The 13,535-nt window shown below is 51.6% G+C and overlaps 2 protein-coding genes across 3 annotated transcripts; one reads left to right on the top strand and one right to left on the bottom strand.

Moving 5' to 3' along the window:
• Positions 1–3,991: 3,991 nt before the first annotated feature.
• Positions 3,992–5,904, bottom strand: DCLRE1B (DNA cross-link repair 1B). Its single transcript, XM_074564038.1, has 4 exons — positions 5,595–5,904; positions 5,365–5,512; positions 5,111–5,290; positions 3,992–5,016 (listed from the first exon to the last, which is right to left on the bottom strand). Exons 1-4 carry the CDS (start codon positions 5,781–5,783, stop codon positions 4,142–4,144), a joined length of 1,392 nt encoding a protein of 463 aa, XP_074420139.1. The 5' UTR covers positions 5,784–5,904; the 3' UTR covers positions 3,992–4,141.
• Positions 5,905–5,913: 9 nt separating this feature from the next.
• Positions 5,914–13,411, top strand: AP4B1 (adaptor related protein complex 4 subunit beta 1). Of its 2 annotated transcripts, XM_074564036.1 has the most exons (10): positions 5,914–6,082; positions 6,154–6,378; positions 6,556–6,686; positions 7,194–7,341; positions 8,023–8,519; positions 9,740–9,823; positions 10,820–10,923; positions 11,125–11,332; positions 11,635–11,919; positions 12,098–13,411. In XM_074564036.1, exons 1-10 carry the CDS (start codon positions 5,970–5,972, stop codon positions 12,523–12,525), a joined length of 2,223 nt encoding a protein of 740 aa, XP_074420137.1. In that variant the 5' UTR covers positions 5,914–5,969; the 3' UTR covers positions 12,526–13,411. The 2 variants fall into 2 exon arrangements, with proteins under 2 accessions (XP_074420137.1, XP_074420138.1); XM_074564037.1 differs by lacking the exon at positions 6,556–6,686.
• Positions 13,412–13,535: the final 124 nt, after the last annotated feature.

The raw sequence follows: 13,535 nt of genomic DNA, 5'->3' as shown, positions 1-13,535 counted from the left end.
CAGCCCCTTGAAACCCGAGGGAGCCTGACATGGTCTGCGCCCTGGGCTCACTGTGGAGCTTGTCCCCTGTGGGAAGGGGGGAACTCACCTCCCCAGGCTCTCCTCCTCCCCGACGCGATTCTGCAGCTCCTGCCTGTTGGAGTGAAGAGCGTGGCTTCCCAGATGGCCCAAGTCCTGTGCTCCAGTATTTACTGGTTGCAATGCCTGGAAAGCAAGCAGAGGAGCAGCCCCAGGTGGTGCCCCACCCTGCCCATCTGTCATGAGTGGAGCACGCACAGAAAATGAAAATATTCTCATCTTCCCAGGCACCTGCTTACAAAGTCCCGGACTCCCTGAGCCAGGGCCAAGAGGGTTGTTGTCAAATAAGGCCTGTCCCAAACGATTTACTGCACACTCACGGCTGCTTGTGCTGAGGCTGGCATGTGGCCAAGTACAAAGTGACAGCAAGGAAAATTTAGGCACTGTAGCGACCTTAGCAAAAGAGCCCAAATTTAGCAGAAGGAATCGCAAATGCACACAGAACACCCATAGCCAGGCAATAGCTCATGTGAAGGCGGCCCCTCACACGATTATCAGGGTGGCTCTACCTTTTCTGCACATTCACCTACATTTTCAGAGGGTTCCATAAAAGAATACAAAGCAAGAGATTTTAGGCTTGAGGTTAATTTGGAATAAGCCCAAAGCTACAACACACCATACAGGAAGTTATGTAAACTCATTTAATTAGTTTTCTTGGTGATGAAGATTTCCCCATTACACAATTCCTTTTATCCAGAAAATAACAGTAAGAACCTGCACTGCAGAAACGGACAGCAACTCTGCAGAGAAGAGAGACGCTGCCCTAAGTGCTTTAGCCTTGCAGTGCGGGGAGCAGAGTGCTGTAGGGTGTTCCTTACGAAGTTACGTTATACGCTTCTTTTCCATGGAGCGCACAAGTAAGGCTCTTGGCAGCAACCTAAACCTAAAGAGCACTTTTCCTCCTCTCCATGGCATAGAGAGGGTACCCCTTCACGGTTTTCTACTCTGTTTTAGAGAAGATGGAGCCAAGTAACTGTTTCACAGTATGGCAACTGGACTTTCACGGGCAGCTGTGCGGAAGGAGCTCAGCAGGCAGCCCTGCTCCCAGAACAAGCCTGCCCTGCCCTGATGACATGCTAGCATTTGATCGCAGCTTGTTAAAACAGTGATAAAAACTTGCCAAAAGGAACTCTGCTCCTTCCTAGCTCCTCTGTAGGCTCTGTAAGGCCTTGGGTGAGTTGTTTCGTCCCACTGGGGCTTGGTTCCCAACTGTGGAACAGAGATAAGCAGCTCGGGCATGCTCTGCATGTATAGATTTGGGGGGCTTTGGTCTGAGCACCGTGTTTTGTTTTTTTTTTCCTGACAGGATAACTGTGAGTTTCCAAGCATGTGGCCCTTAGATACCCCGCAGCCAAGCTAATATGAGGCTACAGCTTCTCACTGTCGCTGTTGTGAGGAGAAGGCACCTGTGGTAGCGGTGTTGGCGGAGCCCTGTGCCACTGAGCTGGAAGCAGCACGTTCAGACCCTGGTGTACATGACGCTCCAGCTCTCGGCTGCACAAACGCTCCCCTGTGAGACAGGCTGGTGGCAGGAAAAGAGGGAAACTTTGGAGGCAAGCATGAGGGAGAACAAGGCCTGTAAGAGGCCAGCTATTTACTGCTGCCAGGAGACTCCAGGGGAAAATGAAGGATTTTCAGAAACCTTAAGAGCTCAGCAAGACCACACTGCCAGTTTTCCCCACAAGGCCCTGTTTTCTTTTCCAGGATTTTACGATAACACACAAAAGTAACACCTAAGAGAGGAAGGAAACCTGTGGCACTCTAAAATGCCTCATGCACCTGCTGTGATGAGGCAAAGATCTTCAACATGCTGGCTGTTGGCCAAGTCTCTCCTGCTTCTATTGCCTTTGAAAACCATGGAGAGATTTTAGGTTTCCTTAGCTCTATATCATTTGGATAATTTATTTCTGAAGTGGCAGGAATTACCTTTTAAGCTCTAGTAACAGAAGCCAGCATTTCTTCTGCAGTTTTAACTAAGCATTCAGAAATGAGGTGCAGATCCCCAGCTTCTGAATTCTCTGCAATTTTCACTTTTTGGGTGATCTAAAGATCAGTTGCCTCTGCAAAGGATTACCATTTACAACTCCATTTTGCCCAGAGGTTCACCAGAAAGTTCTGTACTTCATTTACTTGAATAAATGATTGAGAAGAATGGTTGATAAGAATAAAAGAGGAAAGGCTGGATGCCACAAAACATCAGCAGTGAAACGCATCAGATCTCCGTGGTCATTTGCAACATACTTAAATGGAGCAGTGACTCAGAAGGCAAACATTCCTCCTGAGCAATGGAGAGGCTGCCCGGGAGAGCAGGACATGGAATCTGGGAGTTCAGGCAGTGCTTCACTCACTTGCCTGTAAAATGGGTCACTTAAACTTCAACAGTACTTAAATAACAGCCTGCATCTCCAAGGCAGCCAGCAGCAGGCAAAACACAACAAGCATAGCACAATTATTTCCCTGGTGTTCTCGGATGTTACAGAAGATGCAGGTGTCTCCGCTCACATGACACGATGAAGCTCTGCAGCTGAGTTTTGATAAGCAAATAATCTGTACATAAACCTCCAAGAAACAGGACCATTCAGACCACAGAAAGAAGCTTGAGCTGCCCTTACTACCCCTTTACAAGTGTGTTTCACAGAACACTGCTCCCTCCCTCCCGACGTCCCCGTAGCAGTTGGCAGGCAGAATCCATAGGCAGCCCCAGCGAGAGGGACCGCTTACATTACAGTGACAATGCTGCAGTGCCTGGGAAGGCACAGGGTTGGGAGTTGGGGCTCCTGTTTGCCAAACAGCTTTCCAAACATACCCACTCTGGCTGTCATCATGATTACTGTTCAGGGCAGCCTTGTTTTTAACAGGTATGGCTGCTGCATCTACAGGCATCTTTGCTTTCCACGAGCCCTAGCTTTACTCAAAGAGCAAACACTTCCTATTCTGACCTGGTTCAGGGAATTCAATCCATCTAGCTGGTCTTGGAGAGACCTCGCAGGACACTACATTCAGAAGAGACCCTGATCCTGGTCAACATCACATAAAACATTTTGTGTCGCAAATAAATAGCATTCCTTCCAAACAATGCTGCTAAGACTAAGCACTTCACACCACTAAGCAGATGTTTCACTATCTTCCATCCCATTTGCCATTGCGTGATAAGAACAGGCAGTGGATGGGAAGGCAGTGGGCCCAGCAGAACACTGGCAGTTACCAGAAATGCTTTGCAGTCAAGCAGATTTCAGACGTGCAGACTTGAGTGCAGAGACTGCAGAGGATCTAGTAACCCATTCTGGAAAGTCCAGAACTCAACAACCCAGACAATTCCTATTTCTTCCAGCCACTAACCTGAAAAAGCATTGACAATTAACATTAAGATGGTGCTTTCAGGAGAGCTGAACTGCATCCAGCTGCAGTTGGCTGGATACAAAAGCAGCGCTGTCTGGAGTTATTATTAGATTAATAGATAGAAAATAGATTAATAGACAGAAAACAGATTAATAGACTTAGAGGTTCTTCATTTTCTAGCTTTCTTTAAGAGTAATTTTTAAAATATAACTTAATATATAATATCTGTAATGCATCTTGAGTGAACTGCTCATTGTCAATGAAGAATTACGGCCATAAATAAAGAAGAATCTTTGAGGCTCTCAGATTCCCCCTTCTTGCTTCTTTCATCACATACACCCCCATTAATCACTTCAGCTGCAGGCAGCTCACACCCTCTGCGGCTCAGCTCGAATCAACCTGGCATTATCTTCTGTCACAAGAGACAGGCAAGTCACTGCAAAAAGCAGACACAAGGCACACACGCAGTGGGACCGTACTGCCCGAGTGTGGAGACCCAGCAGATGTAAAGAGATATAAAAATAAATAAATTAAAATAAAAATCTAATGCCTACAAATTGGTTATAGTTTCCTCCTTGTCCTCTAATAAGAGGTAACAAACGTAGACCCCATAGCTGAGCTCCTCTCTCCTGATGGGAAACTAAAGCACAGAGAATGGGGTGCAGTCATAAGACCTCTAGCATCACTGCTGTCAACTGCATTGGCGCTGGCAAGTGCCAATTTTTCAGGATGCTTCTCCTCTCCTAAAGAAATCTTCTACCAGCTTGTCAAATTTCTGTGAGGAATTCCGCTTTAGGACATTTAAGGGAGTGAGTAAATACTGCTCTGCGAACCCAGTCAGAAAGCGCTCATCAGAGAGAGGTGCCCAGCTAACAGCGCTGGCTGCTCTTGCCTCTCCTGGCTGTTCTCCACTCAGCTCTGCCTTCCCTTTCTCCTTGCCCGTGTGATAACAAGCGCAACCTTCTTTTGAGCAGAAGGCTGACTCGCAGTCGTTCTGCTGAGGAACCTTAACATCCATGAAGTCTTCAGAGTTCTCAGTATGTTCCTCTGGGGACTCATAAACAACTCCTTGGGGCACAGAACAGCGGGTAACTCTTTTCAAGAGACACATGGGTTCCTGCCCCTTCCTTTTGCTTTGCGGCTGTCCAGACTCTTTCACTGGCTTTGGCATTCTGAGGTCAGGAAGTGCCTGGGGGGCAGAACTTAGATATTTCTGAAAGTAAGCCTGGCACACGCTGCCCCTCACGATTGGAATGACCGAGCAAGGCTTCAACCACTTCACAAACTCGCACAGCTCCGAAAAGGATGAGTGATCTGAGTACGGGATCAGATGGATGTTGGGGTGAGTGACCTTCACAGGCCTGCCCGTAGGGATGATGGCAATCGTAGGGTGCAGCATGTTCCAGCTGACAAGGGTATCCGAGCGGATCTCGGCAACATCCACAGCACGGATCCAGCCAGCCCCCTCCTCGGCGGTGAAGACATCAGGCAGCTCCAGCAGCCGCATCTGCTCCAGGCGCCAGGGGCTCACCACCACCCAGGTGTGGAACTCCAGGGCCAGGTCCACCAGCAGCGTCTCCTTCCCCAGGCTGTACACACCTATGGAGAGAGCCGTGGGTGGCATGGCGGGCTGAGCCCCGGCCTAGGGCAGGGAGCGCAGGGCAGGTGCACCGCGGCATGGGGTGGCACTCACCGATGACGACGTGGTGCTGCGGGTGGGCGCGGATGAGGTGGGCGGCCTGGCGTGTGGCGTGCTGCCGTGAGGGCAGCGGCCGGTGTGGGTGGCAGTGGGTGTTGTCCAGGTAGAGGCGGTCGATGTGGCGGCCCCGCAGCGCCGGCTCGCCCTGCATGGCGCTGGCGTAGCGGAAGTCCCCTGCAAGGAGAGGGCGTCAGGGCAGGGCAGGGAAGGGGCAGCGCAGGGGCAGCACCACAGGGGCCCGGCCGTACCTGTGTAGAGGATGGTGCCAAAGGCGCCCTCAAAGAGGAACATGACGGAGCCGGGGCAGTGGTTGGAGTCGAGCAGCGTCACCGTCACCTCCTCGCCCACCACATGGCTCTGCCCCACCTCCAGCGGCCGGATCCAGCGCGTCGGCACCTGCAGGGCCGGGCGGTGAGGCCGGGCCGGGCGGTGAGGCCGGGCCAGGCCGGGCCGGGCAGCGGGGGCCGGGTACACGTACCTGGAGGCGGCGGTGCAGGAGGCGGGCAGTGAGCGGCGAGCAGTAGAGCGGGCGGCTCCAGGTGCTGGAGAGCCCGGCCGTGTGGTCCGAGTGCAGGTGCGACAGGAAGAAGAGCCGGGCGCCGCCCGCCCGCCGCACGCTCCAGAAGTCCACGGCGATGGGGGTCCCGGGCAGCACCGTCCCGTTCATGGCGACCACCCCGCGCCGCCCGCCGCTTCCCGCCCGAATTGGCGGGCGGAGCCGCGCGCGCTCCGGCGGGGCGGGGCGGGGCGGGGCTGCGCGCGCAGCGCGGGGCGGGGCTAAGGCGCACCCCAGGGGCGGGGCGACGGCGGCGGCGCTCGGTGGAGCGGGCCCAGGACCGGGCCGGCCGGGGCCATGCCGTACCTGGGCGGCGAGGACGCGGTGCGGGAGCTGCGCCGGGCCCTGGCCAACCCGCACGTGCAGGCGGATCGGTTGCGTTACCGCGCCGCCGTCCTGCGCGTCATCCGGTACGGCGGGGGGCTGGGGGGGAGGGGGGGCGGTGCGGGGCCGCGGTCGCTGAGCGGTGTTCCCGGCGCAGGCACATGGCGCAGGGCGCGGACGTGTCGGGGCTGTTCCCGGAGATGGTGAAGGCCAGCGCGGCGGCCGACGTGGTGCAGAAGAAGCTGGTGTCGCTGTACCTGCGGGCGCAGGCCCCGCGGCAGCCGCAGCTGGCGCTGCTGGCCGTCAACACGCTCCGCAAGGACTGCGGCCACCCCAGCCCCGCCGTGCGGGGGCTCGCCCTCCGCAGCATGTGCGGCCTCAGGTGGGACTGGGCGGCGGGGGGAACGGGGCAGCGGGAGGGGGCGCCGGGGCGGGAGGGGGGGGCCCGGGGCAGGCGGGAGAGGGTGCCGGGGCGGCGCGGGGGGGGATTCGGGGCAGACGGGGGTGCCGGGGCGGTGCGGGGTGCCGGTGCCGTCCCTCTGACTCCCCCCCGCCGCAGGATGCCCGGCATCCAGGAGTACCTGCAGCAGCCCCTCCTCAGCGGCCTGCGGGACAAGGCCTCCTACGTGAGGAGAGCGGCCGTGCTGGGCTGCGCCAAGATGGTGAAGCTGCAGGGGGACTCCGAAGTCGGTGAGTGGGCTGAGGGACCGTCTGCCCGGGTCGGTGGCCCCTAGGAGCCGGGGGGAGGTGGCGGGGGGGGGACACACGGTGGCCCACAGGAGCCAGGGGCATCCAGCCGCTGGAAGCACGTTCAGGTGTGCGTTTTGTCCTGGTTCTGCCTCTGGGCTGCAAGACAGAAAGAGGGAGGAGGAGGAGGGGGCTATCGCTGCGCATGGAGTCGTTTCTGCAGCGCTGGGCACTGCCAGGTTCCATGCCAGCGTGCCCCTCTCCTACCCGCTCTTACCCGGCTGTTTCCACAGTCCGTGCTCGGCCGGGGCTGTCCCTGTCCCCACACCTGCAGACCTCAGGGAAAGGTTGTGCTGGGGCAGGTGTTACTGTAGAGCTGAAAGTTTTGTTCACTGCTTCTCCCAGTTCGAGCCGTATCTTTTTTTTTCTCGTGATAAATGCTTACAGGCGGTGATTAAATTGCGCTGGGTCAACAAAATTTGATATATAGAGACCTCTGCTTCTTTGCAGATGGTGCATTGGTGAACGAGCTGTACAGTTTGCTTCGTGATCAGGATCCCATTGTAGTTGTGAATTGTCTGAGGGCCTTAGAAGAGATCTTGAAGAAAGAGGGAGGAGTTGTCATCAACAAACCCATTGCTCACCATCTCCTCAACAGGTTTGTTTTCTTTGCTGTTAAGATGCCGCTGGAAGCTTCATTCTTGTTCTTGCATTTTGCATGCAACTAAAGCAGGTATTTCTGGGCTCCTGTCAAAATTGGAAGGCAAGAGTTAGGCACCAAAAGATGGAGGGGCCCATCCCAAGAGAAATCAAATTAATTCTATGCTAAGTTCTTAAGAGAAATCTGAGGAGCCCTGCTTTTCCAGGGAGTCTTTGTTTCATCTGGTGGTTTGTTTGGAATTGTAAGTTAATGTGGTTGGGTTTGGGTTTTTTTTTGGTGACAGTATATATGATATATTTGTGGGACAGGTATGTTCTACTCTGTATCTCCCAGTCTATTGAAAGATATATGTATTTTATCCATTGCTTGAAGAACTTTTCTGCAGATAATTCTATGTGATATGGCAAAAGAGCAGTATTGCTCTGCCCCAGGTTCTTGTTAATGTTGCTGTTTCGCTCATAGCACCAGCAAAAGTGCATGTGGCTGGTACTGGGTTAAGCCTATGTGCATAAACTGGTCAATTCTCTTGAGATATAATTGTGGTATCTACTTCTGAAGCATAGCATTTGGTTTGGAAAAGAGGGCATAAGAAACTCAGAGGCCAAGGCCTTTCCTCTGCACAGCACAGACCTTTGTGCGCTTCTTGACTCCTGCAAACCGTGTTTTTTCTCTTGTCAGGATGGCAGATCTGGATCAGTGGGGGCAAAGTGAGGTGCTTACCTTCCTTCTGCGTTACACACCTCGCAGCGAGGAGGAGCTCTTCGACATACTCAATTTATTGGATGGCTATCTCAAAAGCAGCAGCCCCAGTGTTGTGATGGCAGCCACCAAGCTTTTCCTAGTGCTGGCCAGGGAGTACCCACATGTGCAGGCAGATGTTTTGGTGAGAGTGAAGGGGCCACTGCTGTCAGCCTGCACCTCCGAGAGCAGGGAGCTCTGCTTCACTGCGCTGTGCCATGTGCGTCAGATCCTCGGTAGCCTTCCCGGCCATTTTAGCAGCCACTACAAAAAGTTCTTCTGTTCATATTCAGAGCCCCACTACATCAAATGCCAGAAGATGGAGGTGTTGTGTGAGCTGGTGAATGATGAAAACGTACAGCAAGTGCTGGAGGAGCTGAAGGGCTATTGCACTGATGTCTCGGTAGAGCTTGCCCAGGGGGCGATCTTCGCCATAGGTAAGAGCCACGTCTTGCTTCGGGAGCAGCTGCAGCTCTAGACCCTTCAGCTGGGCCTTTCTCTGCTCAAGTGTATCTGGGCAAGTGGCAGATAACTGGCGTGTGCTGAAGCAGTACATCCTCTGTAGACTGGCCTGCCCGGTGTTCTGTGTGAGTCTGTTTCTAAACCACGGTTGTGCCAATTCTTTCGTAAGTCCTGGCATTCAGCTGTTTCAGGTGCGCATAATCTCATTCAAATGTCTGTGCTCTGGTGAGATGCTCTAAAGAAATTGTGGCATTTCATCTTATTAATGAGCCCTGTCATGTTGAATGGAACTGTGTAGTGGGTGGAGGAGCTCCTGTAATACCTGCCTGTTCTTTGAGTTGTGGTGGGGGCGGAGTTAAGGTGATTTGAGGCACTTTAGTTTTGTTTCTGTAAGCTTTAAAATAGGTGTTTCTGGAGTATTCATAAGGAGAAAACTAGGCTAAAATGCCTTTCTTATATATTACGTGTGCCATGGTTTAACCCCAGCCAGCGGTAGGGCCACGCAGCCGCTCTCTCAGTTCTTGCCATTTTTGCCTGAGAAGGGCAGGGACAAAAGGAGGGGAAGGGAAAGATAAAAAAACCTCATGGGTTGAGACAAAGACAGCTTCATAGAACAATATCAGAAAGGGAAACAGCGATAATAACAATAATGACACAAGTCACTCTCACCACCCAGTAAATTGATGAATTGGCACCATCCTGAGTAGTGGTCGTGAATTCCTGCCCCCCTGGCCAACCCTCATTTATATACTGAGCGTGACATCGGTGGCATGGAATATTCCATTGGCCGTTCCATCGTTGTGTCTATGCTCCTTCTCAGCTTCTGTGGGAATCTGAAAAAAAGTAATCGAATGCTATAAATATCACCCAGCAATAACTAAAACAATATGCATTATTGACATTCCTTTCAAACCAAATCTGAAACATAGCAGCTACTAGAAAGAAAATTCTATCCCAGATGAAACCAGGACAACGTGTAAGAAAAGCTCAGACTTCTTCTGAGGTGTGCCTTCAGAAAGAGGAACATAGCCCTTGTGTGGAGAACAGGCTCATTCAACTACACTTTCAGAAACCATAGTCAAAAAGGAAAAGACAAAGACTTTCTTTAAAGTGAGTTGTGATGAATAGTTGGGCTCGTGGTTCTTATTTCACTCTGATAAAAGGTTTTCTTCCATGTCCTTTGGTGTCTCTGCAGGCAATATTGCTAGGACATACACAGAACAGTGCGTGGGGATTCTGACAGAGCTCCTGGGGCTGCAGCAGGAGCATATCACTTCAGGTAATAGTCTGCAGGTTGTTTGCCTGGCTTATACTCGCAGGAAGAGGGAGCCTTGCTGGGGCTTGTGATCCCAAACTCGAGGCTTTAAATTTAATTGGCATTTTAATTTTTAATTTAATTGGCATCTGCAGATGGAAGTCTTCCTGGTGGAGTGGGGGCATGTAGTGTGACCGCACATTGTAGTTTTTCCTTCCTTACGAACTACTCTGTAGAGAAGGGGGAGGCGGTCATAGCTGCATTCAGGGGCCGATGTGGAGGCTCCTTCCTGGCTGCTGACTTGGGGAGTGAGGGGCTCGGCAGAGACTTTTTAATGACTGTTCATGAGGGCCAAGTTGATTAACAGATCTGATTTTTAGTTCTTTCTAACTGGGACTCTTAGTCTGTGTCTTTTAAATCTTTGTGATTTCTGTTCCTCATATAATAGTCTGATTCATTTGTACCCAGGCTTCTCTTTTTCTTCTGCTGACCTCAGATCTAACTTCATGTCATTGCTGTTTCTGCCCTCTCTTTTAAATGGTCTGCTTTCAGCTTTGAAAATCACATGCTTGCACTCAGCTGTTGAATTAAGTCTTAGGAGCTGCTGGTGTTTTTGTAAGTGGGCAGCGGAGCCTTTAAAGTTTTGACCTAAAGTTCTTGAGACTCATTTTGAAGTGGCGTTAGTTTTAATTTGTCATTCTAACCTTGTGTGTCTGAAGCGTTATGAGTCAGTGTCTTTTGAAAGGCTGGGGAATGTCCAGAAGAGAGATTACTTTCCAGCAGCCAGAGGAGCAACCTGAAGTTTCAGTGCTTTATTTTAGACTTGGTGCAGCTTTGCTCTGACAAACACAGTGTCATGGGAGTTTGAAGAAGGGTGTCTCAAATCACAGTCACGAGCAAGGCACTGACCTCCCTCGCTAAGATTTGCAAAGTCTCTTGAGTGGGGTTTTTTAGAAATTTTTTTTCCCCCCAGTGGTTTTATAACTCTTGGGGAACGCTGAGCATTTTGTTTCATTACAGCGGTAGTACAGGCTTTTCGGGACCTGGTGTGGCTGTGTCCGCAGTGCACGGATGCGGTGTGTCGGGCACTGCCTAACTGTGAGGACGCCATCCAGGACAGTGAGGTAAGGTGGCTTTGTGCTGTGGGCTGGCAGCTCTTGAGGATGGGTGGACAATGACTGTTTGGCTTTCCTTTGGGTTGTGATTGCCAGGACAAAGATCACAAATCTTCAAAAGACTTGTTCTCTCATATCTGTTTATGGCACGTCACCATTCTTTGTGGTAAACAGTGCCTATTTGCCATTTTTTTTCTGCGGTTCCTTCAGGGCAAGCAAGCGCTGATCTGGCTCCTGGGTGCACATGGTGAGAAAGTACCGAATGCCCCCTATGTTTTAGAGGAGTTTGTGGAGAACATGAAGTCAGAGATGTTCCCAGCAGTGAAGATGGAGCTTCTGACAGCATTGGTGCGACTCTTCCTGTCTCGTCCTGCCGAGTGTCAGGACATGCTGGGGAGGCTGCTCTATTACTGCATAGGTGGGTTCCCTTCGTTCTGTTTCACTGAAGCTGTAGTAGAGGCTTTTTGGGACCTGGTTTGGCTGTGTCCCCAGCGCATGGATGCCGTGTGTCAGCATCCTAGCTGTGAGGGCACCGTCCAGGGTGGCAAGGCAAGGTGGCTTTATGCCTTGGGCAGCTATTTGGCCCCTAACTGTCTGGGTGGGGGGTGTAACAGGCTTACACTGTATCGCTGGGAATCTGGTTTTAGTAATTAAGGCTTAGTACTTTGGGGAAATCTGGATGATAGAATTCTCCATAAACTATGTCCCTCTAATTCCCAGAGGAGGAGATGGATATGGCAGTACGAGACCGTGGATTGTTCTACTATCGCCTTTTGCAGTCCGGTGTGGAAGAAGTGAAACGGGTCCTGTGTAGCCCCAAGTCTGACCCCTCTCTGGGGCTCCTGGAAGACCAAACTGAGCGACCCGTGAATACCTGGGCTTCAGAGTTTAATACTCTTGCACCAGTTTATGGCAGAGAACACTGGGCACTCGTTACTGCTCACCAGCCAGCAGAACCCCCTTACGCTTGTTCTGCTTGTACTGACTCCAGGAACAGAGACACAGGTAACCGGCCTCACCTTCGTCTGGGATCTGTCTTGTCAGTACGTGTTCTCACGTGGGTTTCCTCGGAAGAACATCACAGTGGTTTGAGAATGCTGTCGTAGAGTTCTATCTTGTGCATCCCTCTTCCTCTGACGACACCTTATATGCTGCATCTCACATGTTTGTGGTTTCATTTCAGAGTCGCTGATTTCTGAAGGGAATAAAGAAGTCCTCAATGTTCATCCTGAGACAGGCAGCCTGACCTTAATTCCTGATGTTTACCTGACTGCAGAACAGTTTGAGAAGACCTGGCTGAGCTTGGATGCGAGCTGTCACCTCTCTCTGCCCTGGTGTGGGACTGTTCACCCAGATACCATACAGACGGCCCTTCACGTTGTCCATATCCAGACCATTGCTATGAGCAAAGCTGGTGTCCAGCCGTGGAAAGCTTATCTCAGTGCTCAAGATGACACAGGATGCCTCTTCCTAACAGAGCTCTTGCTGGAGGCGGCAGATTCGGAGATGCAGGTTTTGGTGAAGCAGAGCGAGGCGAAGCCGGAGGCACTGCAAACCTTCATTTTGGCGTTAAGGACGGTCATGGGGACAGTTGCCGGACTGGGGTCCTGATTGCTCCCTGCTCCCAGTGGGATACTTGCTCAGGGCACGGGAAACGTTTCCTTCTCTGGCTTCACTTGCTGTACTTGATGCTGGTTTTGTACTTTTAAACTGCGGGAGTGTTAGCAGCCCTTTCCTGGAGCTGGGCCGAGCAGGCAGAGTGGCACAGGGGCAGCTGCAGCTGGTGGATGGGGCAGGGTGAGGGGTCTGTCCTCCCTCTGGGCTGGGGAAGGACAAGGTAACGTGTTCCTGAGCCCGCCGCTTCTGGCGTGACTCGTGGAAGTGGTGGCATCTATGGCGATTGTCACAACCTGTATGGAATACTAAATTTTTGCTGATACTGATTTTTACCATTTGTTACTTTATAACTAGAGTGGGTATTTATGGTTTGTTTTCTGTGTCATACTTATTTCTGTGCAGTACTGTCATCCTGTCCTCACAGTACGGTATGCGGGATGGTGCAGTGCTACATGACTAAACCTTTGCGACTTTTAAAGCTATACTCTGGCCAGCCTTGGGACTTGTTTTTTGAAGGACGTGTCAACAGCACTCCGTCTGCACTATTAAAAGTTACGGAGAGATGGACTTTGTACAGCGTCATGAAAAGTGTCCTTGTCACAGCCATGTTTTACAGAGTGGCAAAACCCTGAGGAAGGCTCTTTGGCGAAGGCTGAGGTACACGGCTACTGTAACAGGGCTTCGTGGTGCGCCGCAAGGACTGGCTTTGTTAACCCTATTCTGTAAGACTACTTGTCATTTTTAATTTCTCTTAATAACTGTATTGTACCTTTAAAATGCAATATACCTTCCACACGCTTCACTGAAACACTGCTGCTACTGTTAAACAACGGGTTTTGCATTTTATTTCAGAATTTCCTAATAAAAATGTGAATCATTCTTTCTTTGTTCAACTCTGAAGTCTGCGGGATGGAGTCATCCGATCACTACTGGATCCGGAGACAGCTGTGGTCCAGCTCCTGCCTCTGTGTCAGACGGGGCTTTTCTCTCTCAACTTCCTTGAA

Source organism: Larus michahellis, chromosome 21 (assembly GCF_964199755.1).
Source record: "Larus michahellis chromosome 21, bLarMic1.1, whole genome shotgun sequence".
NCBI classification, from domain to species: domain Eukaryota; kingdom Metazoa; phylum Chordata; class Aves; order Charadriiformes; family Laridae; genus Larus; species Larus michahellis.
This window is presented reverse-complemented; position numbering and strand designations above follow the sequence as displayed.